The following is a 22,597-nucleotide window of genomic DNA, read 5'->3' on the forward strand; positions in this document are numbered from 1 at the left end:
GAGTAGGCAGGAAATGCCGTACTGTAAATGCTTTGCTGTTTTATTTTAATCTGCTATATTAATGCACGAGCAGAAAACAACATGCACATTCACCAGTGCGGTTACGTCAATATTCTGTACCGCTTTCTGCGTCCGGTATTGCAGTTCAGCTCCAGCAAAGTGAATAGAGATGAACTGCAACACCACCTGCAATCTGCAAACACATGTGGTGCTGTTTTTTGAAAGACCATGTTTTTCTAAGCATGGAACCCTTTAAAAGAAGATGTAGCACAGTATTCCTGTATCAGGAGCTCAGGATGAAGAAATCGTTACTATACGTTCCTCCAAGATAGAGGGGTTCTATATTAATAATGGAAACATAATCAGTTCAATATATGTGGGCCAAAGTAAAATGAGTCCCACCCAGTGCTGGACTGGGATCAGATTCTGGTTCTGAAGCAAGGGCCACACGGCGACACTGGTCGTAGCCAGGATCGCTGAGTGGCGGTGATCCCATAGAAATGAATGGGATCACCGCTGCAAACGAAATTTGACACGGCTGGATTTCTTGCCACTGCCGCGGAGATCCCATTAATTTCTTTGGGATCACCTCTACTCAGCGACCAGTCTCGCCGTGTAGCCCTTGCCTAAAGCCACCATACACATGAGATAACTATCGGCCTGACAGGCATCTCTCTCGGTTTTCCCATACATATGCATGCTCGAGCTCAGCCAAGCATGCATATGGAGTAATTGGATAGAAGGGGGAAAACTGATGCAGACATCTCTGGCAGCAGCTTATGTCCTAGAGAACAAAAGGAATTTCAGTATGCCCGATCCTTATCTCCCCCAATATCAGCTGGCAAAGTCGGGAGGCCCCATGCACATTAGATATATGGCCAGCTTTAGGAGTCCAATATTCTCAGATCCCTGGCACATCGGAATAGAGTGGACCAGGGCTCACACACACGAACGTTTACGGATTTGGACCCATTCACTTGAATGGATCCGCGATCTGCAAGATTCGGTCCGCACCGCAAAAAAAAAATTTTTAATTTTTTTTTCAGTGCGGAGGTACGGACCGAAATCCCACGGAAGTGCTCTGCACTGGTCTGTATCTTGTGGATTGCAGATCCATTCAAGTGGATGGGTCCGTATGCGTGATACAAAGCGCACACGGCCGATGCCCATGCATTGAGGACCCGCTGGGTCGAAACACGGACACGGGCTGCACGTGTTCATATACATGAGCCTTAAATCTGGCTTTGCACTCCTGACACCTTAGGGAGTTTCTTATAGGGCCTCTGTCAGGAGATTTGTACCTATGACACTGGCTGACCTGTTACATGTGCGCTCGACAGCTGAAGGCATCTGTGTTGGTCCCATGTTCATATGTGTCCGCATCGCTGAGAAAAATGATGATTTAATATATGCAAATGAGCCTCTAGGAGCAACAGGGGCGTTACCATTACACCTAGAGGCTCAGCTCTCTCTGCAACTGCTGCGCCCTCTGCTCTTTATTAAGGCTACTTTGACACCTCCGGTTTGAAACTCCGGCATGGCCGTACCGGCAGACAAGTGGAGGATCAGCCGGACACAAACCTCAGCGCACAACGATTTCTGTCCAGCTGGTTCTCCGCTCATACCCAATGGGGCTGGCGGACATTACGTCTGCATCCAGCAGCGCCGGATCCGGTGGAGTTACGACTGGCTATTCTCTGTCGGAACAGCCTGCCGGAATTCAAACCGGAGATGTGAAAGTAGCAGACTGCAGGGTAGTACGTGATGTCATCCCTTCTGCCCTGCTGATTGGTTGTCAGGGTTTGTAGACGGGAGGGGAATACGGGTGAAGCTCTTATTGGCTTGTTAGGAAATTTTTGTACAGGTAAAAAAAAAAATCCAACTTTATATTGAGGTCTTTACAAAATGTAATGACAAAAAATGTGGATTCAATAGGTGCCGTTCTGGAAATTCCTCTTACTATATATATGAATCAAGGGGTTAATCATAAGCGGCATTTTCCTATGGGTTTCCCATTTAATGGCATTACGCTTTAGATTGTAAATGCACTAAATACTATTACTGCTCGCTGGAGATAATGACAGAATGAGGGCAAACTCTGGGGAGAATCAGCACCGAACGGTTATTAATAATTCTAAAGCTAATGCAAAACATCTCTGAATGAAAAAATAATCTATAAATAATAGAGAGGAGATCCAGAATAAAGGGACTTTCATCCTGGTGTGAGACACTGAGAAGTGGGGATGAGTAATCCTAGTGAGCAGAAAGCTGTAATAATCAGAAAGTTCAAAGCAAACGAGCCCAAGTTATTATGATTACGATAACTAATGAACCGCTAAAAGTTAAAAGATGGCGCCATTCAAAATAAAAAAAAAGAAAGTGATTTCATTCCAGGAGCCCGATCATTTCCTGTTGATAATGGCCCTTTGAAATCCAACGTCAGCTAGAGAAGTGCTGTGTGAGATGTGAAGTGCAATTATCCTCATACATATGCTGCTACTACAGGTCAGAAACCTGGAAGGGAACAACACTCTACGTATACAAATACTGTACATAAAACCTGTATAAGGCTGAGTTCACATCACCGTTCAGCCCATCCGTTTTCCTGATCCGTTTAGGAGCCAGAGAACGGAAAGGATGGATTCGGCACATAACTGAGCCGAGCAGAACCTAAAGACCCCATAGACTATAATGGGGTCCATTAGGTTTCCGCTCAGTGCAAGATTTTTGAAGCGGAGACAAAAGTCCTGCACGCACAACTTTTTACGCCACGTAGAAAAACACTTCAAAAACTGATTGCACCCGTGTGGAAAAAAACAGAAGCACTGAATGCAATTGCAGACTAAGGCTCCATTTACACATCCGTAATAATGCGGACCCATTCATTCTCTATGGGGACGGAATGGATGCGGAGAGCATCCCCATTTCCGGAGCGCGGCCCCGATCTTGCTGTCCGCGGCCCCCGAAAAAAATAGAACATGTTCTACTCTTGTCCGCAAATGCAGACAAGAATAGGCATTTCTATGGGGGGCCGGCCGGGTGTATTGCGGATCCATAATGCACTACGGATGTGCGAATGGACCCTAAACTGACTAAACTTGTGTGCAAAACCATCCGTTTTTTTTCCTGAACAGATCCTGACAAGATCCGTATCGCTGGTGTGAAAGACGTAAATGTTTCTGACTTTGCCAGGTGGAGCCCAGTGTAGCTTGTAGTCCGTGTCTCCAATTGCTATATGTAGTTTTGTTTACTAAAAATAACAATGTCCAAAATAAATAAATAAAATATGTAACAATTATTCCAGATTTCCTCATGCCTCCTTTTACTGCAAAGCTTGATACATAGTAGCAATGTGGAGAATGCTATCTGGTGACAGCTGGGCTGAGAAGCACTAGTCATAGGTCAGTGTCACACAGACCCAGGGGGGGGTTTCCAGATGATCTCAGTGCAGGGACATGGGGCTGGTGACTTCCCTGAGGTGCAGTACTCTGACTGACCAGGAGAGGGAGGCAGATAGAGATGAGCAGTATTGGGGGTGGTTTCTGCCATTAGGTGTATTGAGGTGAGTGGCTATCCTGCTGCTAGAATAAGGGGGAATGGTGCTAGTGCCAGGGGAAGAAGAGGAGGGGGTTGGGGGGTCTGGCAATGTGTGTATGAGGAAGTAGTGTCATCAGCTGCTGCACCAGGAGATGCTTCCTTTTCCCCACCTCCTCCAGCCTGCACTCCTCCTCCCATACAGCACACACACAGAGAAAGGCTCACTCAATGCATGTGCTGCTGGAAATGACAAGTGCTCATCCCCTGTCTAACAAAAGACACAGCTGATGTGGAGCCTCTCTCCTCCTGCACCCCCCTGGCTGCCTGACAAAGGAACACAGCCCCCCTCAACACCATGCACAGCTCTGCCAGGCTGGACTTTCTCCATCATATATCTGTCATTTGCTTTGGTGAGTACCTGCACCCCCTTACCTTCCTTTTATAACCACAGCAGAGGATTACATAGTGCGTGATATTGGGGGGTGTCTACTGGATGCAATGCCAATAACTCCTATTGTGCCCCCAGCTTTGCGCCGTTGCAGTGGCTTCCATTGCTGTCCGTACAGTCTGCATCAGGGTTGATAGGGGTTAATACTATGATCTCATCTGCTAAATGTGCCACTGAGGACTTGGGCTGCTCCTGTGGCCCTTACCGCTGCTCCTGCATCCATCTCTGCTGCACACAGCAGCCGGCAACAGCTGACGGCAGCCAACACAAACCTCTTGTAATATTATTACAGGTGGGCATCAAGTGCCATTGGCTGTCAGGAGCGTGGCGCATTGTTAGGACAGGTGATGGTGGGGGATGTATATATGACAGCAAATGGTGAACACAGTGTGAGGATCTCAGCAAATAGCTTCCTGGGTCTCTTCTTCGTAGACCTCCATAAGGGTCACATCGGAGCAGTGGGATATTGGGGGGTAGCCTATCCGATTTTAAATAATTTAGGCTGGGTCATAATGGGGCATATTATGTCTGCAACACCCGGACCGCCTGAGGTTCTGCTAACCCTGTGATGGGTTCGGCGTATTATGGTAGGATAACCCCTTTAAATAAATCAGAGATGCAAAAATAAAAAAGCAAATATATCGGCGTAAAAAGTTTACCATCAAATCATGGGGGGGGGGGGGCGCTCTCGGCTGCTGCTCTTGAAATTAAAGGGGTTCTATGAGATGGGACAAAAAGGGTACTTTTTTTTATTCCTAAAAAGGCGCCACCATCATCCATGGGTTTTGTCTGGTATTGCAGTTCAGCTCCAATCACTGTGCTACCCATGGACAAGAATGGCGCTGTTTCTCGGGGGGGGGGGGGGACACACTTTTTTTGAATCTCGTGGAACCCTATAAAAATTGGGGCTGTAGAAGGTGTGAGCACATCTAGTTACTTACTTTATGCGCTCGCATAGGATGTGATTTCACTTTGATGCATCTTTTATTTTGGCCAATTGTCCTCGCTTCCACATTTGAGATCAATGCTGCCAGTTGACCACCAGAGCGGTGGGGAAAATTTAATGAGTAATGGGTAATTTTTCTCTTTATTTTATGCTATTTCTTGCTGTTACTAACCCGACAACCCCAATCTAAACACAACAGAACGCGTGGTAGTATTCCTACAGGACAAGCCCTGCAGGGATAGAGCGCGCACTCCTGTCTTTATACCGTCCGCGCTCTTTGTTGTATTTGACAGGTGAATGTCAGCGAGATGGATCCTGACAGCATTGATCTCTGTGGTGGAGGCCAGGCCATGTAGAAGATCAGAACAGGGTTACGAGAGAGGAGACCACATCCAGCCATACTACATGACTCACACCTTTAAATTTAGTCACAAATTTGTTTAAAAAAAAAAAAAAGTCTATTTTTTTTCGCTTTTGTCCATGGCCAGTGTCTAGTATTACAGCTCAAGTGAAGGGGGCTGATATGTAATACCAGCTAAAACACACAACCACTGACAAAATGGTTGGTCGTCCTTCTGTGAAGATGTCCAACAAGGATCCGTGTTTGGTCCGGGTGTCATCCGTATTCAGCTAGGCTGAAATTTAGCTCCCAGTGCATCTCCTACCAATGGTCCATGCAGACCACCGACCAAACACGTGTTGTATCACTGATGTTGACGGACCCCTAGACTATAACCTGCATGGAGGACCTGTAATCACTAGTAGGACATGCTTCCATGGTGTCACCACGGACCCTGGTAAACCACTGCTTTGTGACTACACACATCAAGGCCTCATGTACAGGACGATGTCCGTATTGCGGTCCACCAAACCACGGATCCACCAAATACAGACACATTCCGTGTGCAATCCGCATATTTCTCACTCCCATTGTTAGAAAGCCCCCCCCCCTGACCTCGAGTGTTTTCATCCGCGCACGGGGAGAAGCAGCTGACAACCCCTAGAATACACCTTATTTGCCATTGTTTTGTAAGACATCTGTTTTCGAGGTTCCTTCTATGTGAAATAACGTGTACCTAGCCTAAGAGGAGGTACCATTGCATGGAGAACCTTCTGACAAATATCACTTTCTCCACATCATACAGCTTGTACTATTAATACCATCCTCATACTGGACCCAAATGTCTAGCTATTTGCGCTGATATGTTGTGTAAGATTGTAGCTATGGGGAGCGTAGTGGTAATGGTCACAATCAGGCCATGGTGCCTAATGGGGCCCAAACAAAGAGTCCCTCTGCTACATAAGAAGGCACAAATGGCACATGGTAGGTCGGGACCCTGTTACAAGTTTTGCATTGTGGCCCAAGACAAGCGTTAAGTTACCCCTCTGTAGCTGTCCCATGTATAATAGTGTATGATTATTATATTTCACAATAGATAAAGCCCATGCATTTCTACAGGGGTTAAAGAGGTTTTACTGGGTGAATTTTTTAACAGAATGGGTTGGAAATGAAATAAAAGGCATTACTCACCTCACCAGTCTCTATCACTGCTCCAATCCCTGCTGCTCTTCACTTCCTGATCCACATTTGACAGGGGAAATGCCCACTCAGCCAGTCATTGGCCACAGCGGTGACCCCCCTCAGCCAGTGATTAGCTGATTGGGCATTTCCAACCATTTCCTGTGTGTCAAGCTAGGAATAGGAAGTGGAGAACAGTAGAGACCAGAACAGTACCAGACGTTAGAGGCAGTAGACAGGTGAGGTGAGTAATGATTCTTTTTTTTATTTGCAAGCCATGTCTCCTAATGTACCTCTTTTTTGGCTGCACCAATAAAGCTATGTTCACACATCATATTCACCCCCACTGTGCATCTTCCGTAGCATATATCTGAGGTTACCCCTCAGCTGACCCACAGAATAGCAACATCGTCATTCAATGGGAGTTTATTCCTCCCATTTTCCACCCAAAATAAGTAACAGTTATTTCTACAGCAAGTATTTTTCTGCCATGCTGATTGAAATCCACTCGGAAATTTTCCTTTGCATGTGAACAGGGTTTTGGAAACCCCATTCACTTGTGTCACGAACTAGCGGGTGTGAACCCACTGTGCCACGTGTCCTACCTCCTCTAAGGGCATTGTCTAAGTGAACCCCTCGATCATCACAGTACCCCTGATGGTGGGGATAGACTTTCCTGAGGGGAACACCAGGTCGCTACCTCTTGAGGAGGATAGGCACACAAGGCAGCTGGTCCAGGAGGTACCTGAGAAAGGTACCAGAGGTACAGGCGTTGTCAGCAGACCGAGTCATTACCAGGAGCAACAGTGCAGGACCGAAGGATGAGGCAGAGGCAAAGTCAGATAGGAAATAGGTCAGGGCAGGCGGCACAGGTCAGGCAATCCAGGTCAGCAACAGGAGAGTCAAGGCAAGCAGGCAGGGATCAAACAGGTAGCAGAGCCCAGGACCACAAGCAACTATCAGGGACCTTAGCAGGACACAAGGACCTTAACACTGAGCAGGGTGGATTTGATTTAAATCATAGTTTTCTACATAAAGACTAATTCTTTCTGGTATAACTTATAATAGGCAAGTAGATGAAGATTTTTAGAATAACAACTTTTCATATTAGTTTGATTAGGTTGATTCTGTATTCATAGGTTTGTAGAAGTTAGGATTAAGGTCTTTTTCTCAACTCTGTTCATGTTATAACATTTTTGCTGTGAAGAAGAGGCATGTGATCTCTGCTGAGTCAAATTCAGTTTTGAGAACTGCAAAAGTAAACCAAGCATCTGTGATAATATCTTGTAGGCAGAGAAACTGCCCAATAATCTTACAAAAACCTCTGGAAGAGCATGACATTGTGAATGGATTCATGGAATGTATTTACCCAAAAAATTAAACATATACAGCCTTATTCTACATAATTAAAAAACTAATCTTTATTTCATGATGGAATAACCTTTGGATGGTAATATATTTTCCTCAAAAAGCATTTCATATTAAAAAAAAAATCCGATTTAAATAAAAAAAAATCCCATTTAAATGAAAAAAATCTGATTTTTTTTTTTTTTTAAAATCATAGATTTTTATCCACCCTGACACTGAGGCATCTGGGAAGGAGGCTGAGCCACTTATATATGTGCAGGAGGGCTAGGATTGGTTGGCAAGGTCACATGATCCAACCCATAAAACACAGGAAGTGACGTGCGCCGGCCCTTCAGGAAATGCTGCAAGAAACAAGCAGCAAACGGCTGAAAGGAAACACTGGCAGCAGATAACCGCTTTACTAAATTTACTAAATTAGGAACTACAACTCCTAACATGGCATGACAAGTTTATCATTGCCTACTTGGAGTTGTAGTTTCTGCTGGAGAGTCACAGGTTGGAGATCATTGCTGTGAAAGATTCAGTGTTGTTCACATTATGACTCAGCAGTAACTAGCAGTGTTCGGCAGGTGTGGTTCACAGCGACCTGAAGCGAATGGACCCCTTTGTGTCTGATTCTCCTGCATATTCTGAATAAATGTGTGAAAGAGCTAAAACTGATGACTTCAGAGGCGGCAGGAACAGTGCTTGGGGGTTACATTGTATCAGGCGCTCATGTGACATTATCTGGAAATGTATACATTTCCTGAAGTGTTGTGTAACATTGTTCATAAAGCATTACATCATGTGTCACAGCGCGGCGCTTCTGACAATCCTATAAATAGCTGGGGTTAGGAGTCATTATAGATAATGATACCAGACAGTAAGTGCTTTCATACATAGGCAGATATTTTAGGTTTTGTCAACCATTATGGCCACATATGGACGAGCCTGTATATCTAGTTAGAAATCTGTCCTCTGATGCCACTATTGGACAAAGGACTTGGGGCTCATCCAGGCTCGGACTGGCCGACAGGGACAGGTACCGACCGCGATGGCCCCTGAGCAAGGTAGGCCTCCGGTCCCCCACCCCTTGCATAAGTTGCACACTGACTCCTACTGTCACTATGGAGCACTCCAGCTGTCACTGTTATGGGACGCTCTGGCTGTCACTGTAGAGCACTCCAGCTGTCACTGTTATGGGGCGCTCTGGCTGTCACTGTAGAGCACTCCAGCTGTCACTGTTATGGGGCGCTCTGGCTGTCACTGTAGAGCACTCCAGCTGTCACTGTTATGGGACGCTCTGGCTGTCACTGTTGAGCACTCCAGCTGTCACTGTTATGGGACGCTCTGGCTGTCACTGTAGAGCACTCCAGCTGTCACTGTTATGGGGCGCTCTGGCTGTCACTGTAGAGCACTCCAGCTGTCACTGTTATGGGGCGCTCTGGCTGTCACTGTAGAGCACTCCAGCTGTCACTGTTATGGGGCGCTCTGGCTGTCACTGTAGAGCACTCCAGCTGTCACTGTTATGGGACGCTCTGGCTGTCACTGTAGAGCACTCCAGCTGTCACTGTTATGGGACGCTCTGGCTGTCACTGTAGAGCACTCCAGCTGTCACTGTTATGGGGCGCTCTGGCTGTCACTGTAGAGCACTCCAGCTGTCACTGTTATGGGGCGCTCTGGCTGTCACTGTAGAGCACTCCAGCTGTCACTGTTATGGGGCGCTCTGGCTGTCACTGTAGAGCACTCCAGCTGTCACTGTTATGGGACGCTCTGGCTGTCACTGTAGAGCACTCCAGCTGTCACTGTTATGGGGCGCTCTGGCTGTCACTGTAGAGCACTCCAGCTGTCACTGTTATGGGGCGCTCTGGCTGTCACTGTAGAGCACTCCAGCTGTCACTGTTATGGGACGCTCTGGCTGTCACTGTAGAGCACTCCAGCTGTCACTGTTATGGGACGCTCTGGCTGTCACTGTAGAGCACTCCAGCTGTCACTGTTATGGGCGCTCTGGCTGTCACTGTAGAGCACTCCAGCTGTCACTGTTATGGGCGCTCTGGCTGTCACTGTAGAGCACTCCAGCTGTCACTGTTATGGGCGCTCTGGCTGTCACTGTAGAGCACTCCAGCTGTCACTGTTATGGGACGCTCTGGCTGTCACTGTAGAGCACTCCAGCTGTCACTGTTATGGGGACGCTCTGGCTGTCACTGTAGAGCACTCCAGCTGTCACTGTTATGGGGCGCTCTGGCTGTCACTGTAGAGCACTCCAGCTGTCACTGTTATGGGGCGCTCTGGCTGTCACTGTAGAGCACTCCAGCTGTCACTGTTATGGGGCGCTCTGGCTGTCACTGTAGAGCACTCCAGCTGTCACTGTTATGGGACGCTCTGGCTGTCACTGTAGAGCACTCCAGCTGTCACTGTTATGGGACGCTCTGGCTGTCACTGTAGAGCACTCCAGCTGTCACTGTTATGGGGCGCTCTGGCTGTCACTGTAGAGCACTCCAGCTGTCACTGTTATGGGGCGCTCTGGCTGTCACTGTAGAGCACTCCAGCTGTCACTGTTATGGGGCGCTCTGGCTGTCACTGTAGAGCACTCCAGCTGTCACTGTTATGGGACGCTCTGGCTGTCACTGTAGAGCACTCCAGCTGTCACTGTTATGGGGCGCTCTGGCTGTCACTGTAGAGCACTCCAGCTGTCACTGTTATGGGGCGCTCTGGCTGTCACTGTAGAGCACTCCAGCTGTCACTGTTATGGGGCGCTCTGGCTGTCACTGTAGAGCACTCCAGCTGTCACTGTTATGGGGCGCTCTGGCTGTCACTGTAGAGCACTCCAGCTGTCACTGTTATGGGACGCTCTGGCTGTCACTGTAGAGCACTCCAGCTGTCACTGTTATGGGACGCTCTGGCTGTCACTGTAGAGCACTCCAGCTGTCACTGTTATGGGACGCTCTGGCTGTCACTGTAGAGCACTCCAGCTGTCACTGTTATGGGGCGCTCTGGCTGTCACTGTAGAGCACTCCAGCTGTCACTGTTATGGGACGCTCTGGCTGTCACTGTAGAGCACTCCAGCTGTCACTGTTATGGGGCGCTCTGGCTGTCACTGTAGAGCACTCCAGCTGTCACTGTTATGGGGCGCTCTGGCTGTCACTGTAGAGCACTCCAGCTGTCACTGTTATGGGACGCTCTGGCTGTCACAGTAGAGCACTCCAGCTGTCACTGTTATGGGGCGCTCTGGCTGTCACTGTAGAGCACTCCAGCTGTCACTGTTATGGGACGCTCTGGCTGTCACCGTAGAGCACTCCAGCTGTCACTGTTATGGGGCGCTCTGGCTGTCACTGTAGAGCACTCCAGCTGTCACTGTTATGGGGCGCTCTGGCTGTCACTGTAGAGCACTCCAGCTGTCACTGTTATGGGATGCTCTGGCTGTCTCGGTAGAGCACTCCAGCTGTCACTGTTATGGGGCGCTCTGGCTGTCACTGTAGAGCACTCCAGCTGTCACTGTTATGGGGCGCTCTGGCTGTCACTGTAGAGCACTCCAGCTGTCACTGTTATGGGGCGCTCTGGCTGTCACTGTAGAGCACTCCAGCTGTCACTGTTATGGGGCGCTCTGGCTGTCACTGTAGAGCACTCCAGCTGTCACTGTTATGGGGCGCTCTGGCTGTCACTGTAGAGCACTCCAGCTGTCACCATTAGGCTACCTGCACATGTTGCGGATTACGTGCGTTTTTCTGAATGGAATAGCACAGTACCAGCAAAGTGTATGAGAGGGGACCATTCTCAGGTACACTTTGTGGATGTTTTCTGCTTGGAAATTGACCTACGATGTAGATTTTCAGATCTGCAGCATGTTAATTATGTTTGCGGCTTTAGCTGCAGATTTCACCGTTTTAAAATGAAGGGCGAGATCTGCTGCAAAACTGCATCAAATGCGCATTAAAAATTGTTTTTTTTTTGTGCATTTTGGGTGCAGAATCGCACAAACATCCACACAGAAATTTGTACGGATCTTCTGCATGTTCACCTGCACCCATGTGCTCTTATGAGGAGCTCTGGCTGTCACTATGCAGCACTCTGGCTGTCACTATGCAGCACTCTAGCTGTTACTATGCAGCACTCTAGCTGTCACTATGCAGCACTCTAGCTGTCACTATGCAGCATTCCAGCTGTCACTGTTATGCGGGCGCCCTAGCTGTCATTGTGCAGCACTCCAGCTGTCACTGTTATGGGGCACTCTAGCTGTCACTGTTATGGGGCACTCTAGCTCTCACTGTTATGGGGCACTCTAGCTGTCACTGTTATGGGGCACTCTAGCTGTCGCTGTTATGGGGCACTCTGGCTGTCACTATGTAGAACCCTAGCTGTCACTGTTAAGCGGCCCTCTGGCTGTCATTACTGAGCACTCCAGCTGTTACTGTTATGGGGTACTGTGGCAGTCATTACGGAGCACTCTAGCTGTCACTTTTATGAGCAGCTGTAGCTGTCACTATGCAGAACTCTAGCTGTCACTGTGGCAATCATTATGGAGCATTCTAGCTGTCACTGGGCAGCACTCCAGCTGTCACTGTTATGTGAGCACTCTAGCTGTCACTGTTATGTGAGCACTCCAGCTGTCACTGTTATGTGAGCACTCTAGCTGTCACTGTTATGTGAGCACTCCAGCTGTCACTGTTATGTGAGCGCTCTAGCTGTCACTGTTATGTGAGCACTCTAGCTGTCACTGTTATGTGAGCACTCCAGCTGTCACTGTTATGTGAGCACTCTAGCTGTCACTGTTATGTGAGCACTCCAGCTGTCACTGTTATGTGAGCACTCCAGCTGTCACTGTTATGTGAGCACTCTAGCTGTCACTGTTATGTGAGCACTCTAGCTGTCACTGTTATGTGAGCACTCCAGCTGTCACTGTTATGTGAGCACTCTAGCTGTCACTGTTATGTGAGCACTCCAGCTGTCACTGTTATGTGAGCGCTCTAGCTGTCACTGTTATGTGAGCGCTCTAGCTGTCACTGTTATGTGAGCACTCTAGCTGTCACTGTTATGTGAGCACTCTAGCTGTCACTGTTATGTGAGCGCTCTAGCTGTCACTGTTATGTGAGCGCTCTAGCTGTCACTGTTATTTGAGCGCTCTAGCTGTCACTGTTATGTGAGCGCTCTAGCTGTCACTGTTATGTGAGCACTCTAGCTGTCACTGTTATGTGAGCACTCTAGCTGTCACTGTTATGTGAGCACTCTAGCTGTCACTGTTATGTGAGCACTCTAGCTGTCACTGTTATGTGAGCACTCTAGCTGTCACTGTTATGTGAGCACTCTAGCTGTCACTGTTATGTGAGCACTCTAGCTGTCACTGTTATGTGAGCACTCTAGCTGTCACTGTTATGTGAGCACTCTAGCTGTCACTGTTATGTGAGCACTCTAGCTGTCACTGTTATGTGAGCACTCTAGCTGTCACTGTTATGTGAGCACTCCAGCTGTCACTGTTATGGCCAGAATTGCAGATTTTACTTGGTTTTGCACATTTCGGAGCTGCCTGTAAGTCACTTCTGTTCCATGTATTGAGTTGCTAGGAAATAACCTCTCAGATGAATTCTGCACTCCGCAGCCGATTCCCTTTCATCTCCAGCCCAGAGCGAGCCGGCCTCACCAAATGCAGCTTGCATTATAATGGTATTTTTGGCAAGAAAGTGCAAAAATTAACAAACCCTTCAGTGATGCCTTTCCTACTCCTGACGCAAGGCTCCTTAATTCTAGAGCGACTTGAGCAATTGCATGAAAGCCTCAGCTGCTAATGAAGTGGATTTTGATTTCAGTTGCTCTGCACGACCCCCTATTGAAGGAATTGTCCAGGACTAGAAATGGATGACTGCTTTTTTCCAAAAACAGCACCAACCGTGCCTGCGCGATATTACAGCTCAGCCCCCTTTACTTCAATGACCCTGCGCTGCAATACAAGACACAACCCATGGACAGACATGGGGCTAGACAGACATGCATGAATTCCTATAATCCCAGAATTTGGAGCTCACATACAATACGGGAGTTCCCTTATTTAAGGTGGCTTGCATTAACTTTCTCTACGTGATAAATACCTCTTTACAAAAATCTCATCCTCCCAATCTTTTAACATGTGCAACAATATGTCTGGAGAAAGGGCTTAGTCTTTAGCTGTGGCTGAGGGGCAGCTTGCTCCTCCGTAGAGACTAGGATCCTATGCTGCCCTTTCTGCAATCAATCTTTTTTGCATTTTTTATTACCTATGATTGGTTCACTCCCAAACCCCTTGTCCGAATATCTTTTAAATAGTAAAATCTCGCGGGCAAATCAGGTCACAGAACCTTTTCTATTGTTATACACAGTGCAAGATTTTCTGTATAATAAGCAAAAGAAGCACACGTTGAGCCGGATGACAGGCAGCCTCCGTTTTGATGATCCTTTAAGGCTGTACATTATCTTTGAACACTCCATGACGGGCAGCCTCTCGGGCCCTGAGGGTAGATTCATACATACCGGAAATGGTCCTGCAGAAATGCACATCATGCTTCCACCGCAAAACAATGGTTCAGCTCCGCGGTTCATGAAATGAAGCAGTTCTTGGAAATGTGATCTGAAGAATCACAATTTTTTGTAAACCTGTGGCTTCGTTAATGTTAATGGGGTGAAAGTGTGTGCTTGTATGGATGCCTAGAGCCGCTCAATATGTGCAAAGCAACAGTGTTGACAACGGCAACATTTGACTATTGTGGTCAGTGGTCTACATCAGGGGTGTAGCTAGAAAAGCCTGGGCCCCATGGCAGACTTTTGAATGGTTCCCCCACCACCAAGGGGCATAAATAATGTGTTACTCTTTTGGTTGGTACTATTAGGCCCCTTTCACACAGGCGAGTATTCCGCGCGGATGCGATGCGTGATTTGAACACATTGCACCCGCACTGAATACCGACCCATTCATTTCTATGGGGCTGTGCACACGAGCGGGGATTTTCACGCATCACTTGTGCGTTGCATGAAAATCACAGCATGCTCCTCTTTGTGCGTTTTTCACGTAACGCAGGCCCCATAGAAATGAATGGGGTTGCGTGAAAATCGCAAGCATCCGCAAGCAAGTGCGGATGCGGTGCGATTTTCACGCACGGTTTCTAGGTGACGATCGGGATGGGAGACCCGATCATTATTAATTTCCCTTATAACATGGTTATAAGGGAAAATAATAGCATTCTGAATACAGAATGTATAGTACAATAGCGCTGGAGGGGTTAAAAATAAATAATAATAATTAACTCACCTTAATCTACTTGATCGCAGCAGCCGGCATCTCTTCTGTCTTCATCTTTGCTGTGTGCAGGAAAAGGACCTGTGGTGACGTCACTCCGGTCATCACATGATCCATCACCATGTTAAAAGATCATGTGACGGACCATGTGATGACCGAAGTGACGTCACCACAGGTCGTTTTCCTGCACACAGCAAAGAAGAAGACAGAAGGAGATGCCGGGCTGCGCGATCAAGTGGATTAAGGTGAGTTAAATTATTTTTTAAAAATTTTTTAACCCCTCCAGCGCTATTGTACTATGCATTCTGTATTCAGAATGCTATTATTTTCCCTTATAACCATGTTATAAGGGAAAATAATACAATCTACAGAACACCGATCCCAAGCCCGAACTTCTGTCAAGAAGTTCGGGTTTGGGTACCAAACATGCGCGATTTTTCTCACGCGAGTGCAAAACGCATTACAATGTTTTGGACTTGCACGAAAAAATTGCGCATGTTCCCGCAACGCACCCGCACCTTTTCCCGTAACGCCCGTGTGAAAGGGGCCTCACAGTGATACCAAATATGTGTAGCTTTTTTGCCTATTACTACTTTTGTACAGTAATAGCGCATTTCATCGAACAAGGACAGGACAGGGATAGGGACAGTGTAAAAGGGACAGTGTAAAAGGGACAGTGTGAGTGGGGTGCAAGTGTTTGTTGCAACTTATTTTACGCCGTTATCCAAGCATTAATCCTTTCACTCCTTTTCTGTGATTGATTGGGGGAGAGAATAAAGTCCATGCTACTCCTTCCTTTGGGGTCCATGTACAGCACTTACACAGGGAGAGGAGTATGTATGTCTGTCTCTATCCTCTCTGTACAGTCTGTGAGCACTCTCTCTCCTCCTTTATGCTGACTGAGACCATAGCCATCTAAAGGTGGAGACTGCTTTAATCTCCTCTGTCAAAGGCAGCTAGAGATGTGAGCCATGTCTTGTTTTAAAGCTGACAAAGGTGTTTTAAGCATTAAAACAAGACCTTAACAATACACCCAGAAATAGAATCTTTGGAAGCCAGATTGGGAATGATATCTGCAGGTATTACTTGCAAATCTCACTTATGACCCAGTCTCTAAAGCCCTATTCCCATCTGTATAATAACTAGCACCACTTAGAGTATCAGCTTTAAAACAAGACTTTGCTCATACCTCTAGCTGCTATATAGCCTGAGATAGAGCCAGTTAAAGCAGCCCATCCTTCAGCTGGCTATGGTCTCGGGTACTGCTATGGCTGCTACAGTGCTAGTGTTGGTGGACCTAGAACAGTGATGGCTAACCTTTGGCACTTCAGCTGTGGTGAAACTACAACTTCCAGCATGCTCCATTCATTTCTATGGAGTTCTGAGAACAGCCAAGCAAGTACATCTTGGAAGTCGTAGTTTTACCACAGCTGGAGCGCCGGAGGCCTCTTTTAGCTGCTGCTTGACACCATCACAATCTGTACTTGTGCTGTCCTTGTAATTTCATGATAACATTGCAACACCTGTGGAGACATCTGTGTGTATGTGTGGAATAGGTCATCTTCACGGTCCTTGTACACGTATTGCAGACTTGTAGGCAATACATGTTCTGACATGCAGAGATGTTTCTCAGAGAGAACTCCATACTATCATTTTGGGGCATGTCCCAATTTTTTTTTTAAAGATTATAGGTACAGTAGAAGTATGTGGACGCTGTGTTATGAAACGTCATGTAATGTCATGTAATGTATATTATGTATATTATATTATTATAATATATTGCATGATTGAAACATACAACTCTCTTGTGCAGCAATGTCCACGTTGCTTGGATATGCAACCACCATACTGACCACTGTACTAAGATCAAAATTACCACCATACGCTGACAGTATTTTGGTAATTACCAGTTCTATGCAGTGCTTTACAGGCTTTTTAAGTGATTATAGTACGGTTATATCCAGTGACTTACAGGTGACATCTCTGATAGGAGTTGTTCACTTTCCCCTTTCTTCTCCATCTGGACCAGACATCCATGAAGACTTCTTCCAGCCACAATATATTTCTGCACAGTTTAAAGCAAATGCATCTTTGGCTCATTACTTTCTAGTATCTTCCTTACCTCAACACTTCTTATCCGTAGTAGTACCTCAGATGGTAATAATGTCAATCCCCCCCTGTACTACACTGTAATAATACCCCCTTTTGTGCCCCACAAAGTAACAATGCCACCTTTGTGCTCCTGTACAATAATAATGTCCTGCTTTGTGCCCTATGCAATAATGATGGCCCTTTTGTGCCATCATGTAATAATAATATACCCCCTGTGCACCTATGCAAAATGTTATCCCCCTACAAGACTAATTGCCCATTTTATGCCCCATTTGTACCCCTTCATGCTACATTTTGAATTAATTAATATAAAAAAACTAAATCAATTAACCCAATTCTCATTATGAATGCTAGGCCCGGTCAACTTCCCCTGCCTAGATGCCCATGGCCTGGCACAGGTGGCAGGATGCAGTGACATTATTGTGCCACCTGACTTCCTCCCATGTGCTCCCGGCCTCTGTTAGGTAACAGGCTTAAAGGGGTTTTCTGAGATTTTACTACTGATGACCTATCCTCTGAATAGGTCATCAGTATCTGACTGGTGGGACCCGGGACTGTCGCTGATCAGCCGCTCGAGAAGGCAGCTGCAAGCGTTCGTGGCGGCCTTATCACAGCTTTTCCTAGGCCATGTGACCTAAGCTGTGTTCATTGATCACGCGGCCTAGGAGCAGCTCAGCTCCATAGAACTGAATAGGGTTGAGCTGAGATACCAAGCACAGCTGCTTTAGGGCTCATTCACACGAACTTATGTGTTCCGTTCCGTGCATTGGACACCACACTTTGAATGGGTCCGCATCCCTCTGTTCCGCAAAAAGATAAGACATGTTCTATCATTTTGCAGAACGGAAGTACGGAACGGAACCCCACAGAAGCACTCCGTAGTGCCTCTGTGGGTTCCGTTCCTTGCTTCCATTCCGCATCTCGGGATTTGCGGAGTCATACAAGTGAATGCCCACGGAGCGGTGTCCGTTTATTGCAGATCCACATATGCAGTCTGCGATACAGAAACGGAACCCATACGTTTGTGTGCATGAGCCTTTACAATGTACAGTGCTGTGCTTGGTGAGCTGAGAGAAGGCCGTAGTGCTCACAAGAGCACCGGTGCCTTCTCAAACAGCTAATTAGTGGAGTTCCCGGGTGTCGGACCCCCACCAATCAGATACTGATGACCTATTCAGAGGATAGGATAAAATGTCAGAAAATCCTTTTAAAACACCCTGAGAAAATGGCTGGGCAGAGAGCCAATGGTTTTGCCATACTTTTGTTTAGCGCATTCATGGAGATTCTGGACGGACCCCTGTCCCTGCTAGACCCAGTCGGACCCCATGTCACCACCAGATCTTTGAGAAGTTCTGTTAGACGTTCTTCAGTACCTTCTGCATGATCTTCTTTTGTTTTGCTTTAGTTTTGACATCTCTCCTCCCTCTCCCAGCTGTCATCTATTAGCAGTGATTGCCTCCCTATATATCTCCTCCTCATACTGCCTTACCTTGCGGTTTATACAACTTCCTGGAGTGTGCTGATGCTAGAAGCTGTTACTGCTGCATCCACAAGATAAGTCTGTTTCTTTATTTATGTTTTCCTGTGGGCTTGATCCTAGGTGACCCTGACTCCCTACGTATTAAGTGTAGGGAGCCGGTGGTCGTGTCCCCTCACTATTATAGGGTGTTCAGGTGTCATACAGTTGAGGAACGAGGGTATGCAATTTTCTACCATTGAGATTTTTGCATAGGCTGAGAGCAGTAAGGGAGAGAGCTAGGGCTGTTACAGGGCTTACCCTTTTGTTCCTTAGTTTTGGATCAAGGTAAAAGAGGAGAGAATATTTAAAAGAAGAAAAACTGCTACAAGAGGACATAGTTTTAAATTAGGGCTCTTTCACACTTGCGTTCTTGTCTTCCGGCATCCTGAGTTCCGTTGTCGGGGCTCTATGCCGGAAGAATCCTGATCAGGATTATCCTAATGCATTCTGAATGGAGTGAAATCCGTTCAGGATGCATCAGGATGTCTTCAGTTCCGTAACGGAACGTTTTTTGGCCGGAGAAAATACCGCAGCATGCTGCGCTTTTTGCTCCGGCCAAAAATCCTGAACACTTGCCGCAAGGCCGGATCCGGAATTAATGTCCATTGAAAGGCATTGATCCGGATCCGGCCTTAAGCTAAACGTCGTTTCGGCGCATTGCCGGATACGACGTTTAGCTTTTTCTCAATGGTTACCATGGCTGCCGGGACGCTAAAGTCCTGGCAGCCATGGTGAAGTGTAGCGGGGAGCGGGGGAGCAGTATACTTACCGTCTGTGCGGCTCCCGGCGCGCTCCAGAGTGACGTCAGGGCGCCCTAAGCACATGGATGACGTGATCGCATGGCACGTCATCCATGCGCATGGGGCGCTCTGACGTCATTCTGGAGCGCCCCGGGAGCCGCGCGGACTGTAAGTATGCCGCTCCCCGCTCCTACTATGGCAACCAGGACTTTAATAGCGTCCTGGGTGCCATAGTAAAACTGAAAGCATTTTGAAGACGGATCCGTCTTCAAATGCTTTCAGTTCACTTGCGTTTTTCCGGATCCGGCGTGTACCTCGGGCAAGTGGAGTACACGCCGGATCCGGACAACACAAGTGTGAAAGAGGCCTTAGCGGGGCAAAGGTTTAAAAGTAATATCAGGAAGTATTACTTTACTGAGAGAGTAGTGGATGCATGGAATAGCCTTCCTGCAGAAGTGGTAGCTGCAAATACAGTGGAGGAGTTTAAGCATGCATGGGATAGGCATAAGGCTATCCTTCATATAAGATAGGGCCAGGGGCTATCCATAGTATTTAGTATATTGGGCAGACTAGATGGGCCAAATGGTTCTTATCTGCCGACACATTCTATGTTTCTAAGTCAGTCGGATCTTCATTTGTGTCTTCTAGTTTTCTGTAACACCATCCGTGACACCCCATGTGCTCTCGATCGTTACGCCACTGCTCTTGCGTCAGCAAATGTGTGTTTGCGCCACCAGAACTGTAATAGTTAAACATTCACACTGCCCAAGAACAGAATTAAAAAGTCTGTTATTTTGATGGTATCACATTGGCACCTGGAGCCAGTGGAGAGGCGTTTGTGTTTTTCGCCTTGTGGTGTCTTTTATCATTATGCAAATCCCCATTCAGTCTCCACTCCTGACATCTTCCCCCACCTCGCGCCCCAGCTGCTTCCACTTTTGCAGGTGGGCCCAGACATCTCTCATGCAGCAATAGAACAAGAGTTGCTCGAAATCCTGCGGCAATCTGGCAAGTGTCTCCTTGCTGGCAATCCTCTAAAGTCAATATTGAGACAGCTTCTCGCTCCCATCTTCTCGTATTCTTCATCTGTTGAGAAACGAATTCAGAGTGATCATTATCCCATTGATGGGAAGAATTAGCTCACTTTGTGAGCAGATCGCTGAATATTTATTGACTGGATGTAGAGATGGATTCTGGAGATCAGCCTTTGGGTCCTCTAATTAAATTTAAAAACGGAGCTGTCACACCCTGCCCAGTGAGAGGCCTGAGAAGATCTGACAGACTTGCTACTCGTGAGTCTATCTGACAGATTGTTCTGTTTCTCTTTGTTGTGGTTTTGGGCAGGATCCCACCTCTCCACAGGTTCTGCTCATTAGCTATTTAGTGGTGCTATTTATACCCGCCTCTCACTATAGCCCTTGCGGTTTATATTTGCTTCTGGAGTTCTCAGCTGGTGTTTGGTGGATCTCCTGCTCCCCGTCCGTCTTAAGCTAAGTCTTGATCTTTCCTTTTTTTGTTGTTTGTTCTGACTAGGCCTCAGGAAGACGCTGGTTCCTGCACCTTGCGCTAGGAACCGGTTGTATTATCTCCAGCTCCCTAGCTGAGGGTTTATTTCAGTTTCATAGGTTTAGATTCCAGCGCATGAGCACTTCCACCCTAAGGATTTGCTCGTGTTGTCAGCAGTCAGGGAAAGGCTCAGGGATTGTCAGGTGGTGACCTTTCCCTGTTCCCTAGCTTTGGGGCCTAACCTGGTGTTTTGTTGCTTTTGTTGTATTTGGTTTGCTTCCCTTCCCTCACCTACCGTGACAGGAGCAGGGTGGAATAAGAGAGACGGCTGGCCCACCACCTGTCCTGCCTACATTCCCTCTATATGTCAGGGTGGATGGCTGTTCCCACCAATGTCAAAAATGGCTGAACCTGTGAGTAATGGGGACCAGTCACATACTCTAGATATGACCTCTCAATGAGCAGTGGTCTGTTGAATAACATGAAAAAGCGACCATTATTACTTATATTTATTGATAATAAAACTTTTAGGGTATGTTCACATGGAGAATTTTTGGTGTGGGCTTTAGCACAGATTCGGCACCAAAAACTGCTCTGAATCTGAGCTAATACTGCTCCCCAACTGTTTTGAATGGGACGTCGCAGTTCATGCAGCCGAAGATTTTTCACATGGGGTTATCCTGACCACCTGAGAGAGGGACCGCACAATTTAAAATTAAAAACCATTGCAGAAAATGCTGTGGTTTCTGCCATGGGAGACCCGGTGGATTCTGACACGGTCGAAATCCATCATGTGAACATACTCTTATGCACATGGACGTGCCCATACTTTGGTCCTCTGGTGTGCATTGCACATTTTTATCACTCTCATCACTAGAAAGAAGTATTCTCGTCCATGCTACGGACAAAAATAGGACATGTTCTAGAATTTGCAGAATGCCTCACGGATCTGCAAAAAAAATATAATATGGATGTGTTCTTGACACCATAGAAATGAATCGGTCATTGAAGGCACCTGGATGAAAAATAGGTCTGTGTGCATAAGTCCTTAAAGGGATTCTGTCAGGTTCGAAATAACCCCAAACTAGAGTAAGCAGTGTATAGTGTAAGTGATGCCAAGTCCATTTATGTAATTTTTATCCTTATACTCACTGGCATTCTGAAGCTGTAAATTGTATTGAGAGGACTCCTGAGCTCAGGCACATAATGGAGAGGACTCATACCAGGATGCTGATATGCACTGCATTTTGCTACAAAATATGTGCACCATTCTCCCGCAGGCTGGTTCTCACACTGTGGCACTCGTTTGATTTTGGTGTGGTTAAGAATTCCTATATTATGACCCAATGTTTACATAATGGACTACTCACAAAAAGTTGGGTGAAATTTATGGAAAACGTAAAAAGTTCACGCTACAGTGATATTATATCATGAAAGTAGGGCATTTAAGTAAAAGGATGCAATGGTGATTTCCTCATCTCAAACTATTTTTTTAAACAAAAGCCAACCCCAGTGGTGGGTATATCCTCACAAAAAAATTCCAATGTATCAAAAACTTGTCATGTGGCTTTCAGCATCAAGTCCAGCTTGACAACGACATCTCATGCTGTTCACAAGTCAACTTATTGTATGCTGAGGCATGGCATCCCACTCTTCTAGAAG

The 22,597-nt window shown here is 46.8% G+C and overlaps 1 protein-coding gene across 1 annotated transcript in view; it reads left to right on the top strand.

Annotated features, from left to right (window-relative positions):
• Positions 1-3,619: 3,619 nt before the first annotated feature.
• LRP3 (LDL receptor related protein 3) overlaps positions 3,620-22,597 on the top strand; it is a 53,606-nt gene continuing 34,628 nt past the window's right edge. Inside the window, exon 1 of the mRNA XM_044269840.1 lies at positions 3,620-3,947. Within this exon, the coding sequence (XP_044125775.1) occupies positions 3,893-3,947 (55 nt within the window). The 5' untranslated portion in view covers positions 3,620-3,892. The remainder of the gene's footprint in view (positions 3,948-22,597) is intronic.

This window comes from Bufo gargarizans, chromosome 10, assembly GCF_014858855.1.
Source record: "Bufo gargarizans isolate SCDJY-AF-19 chromosome 10, ASM1485885v1, whole genome shotgun sequence".
Lineage (NCBI taxonomy): Eukaryota > Metazoa > Chordata > Amphibia > Anura > Bufonidae > Bufo > Bufo gargarizans.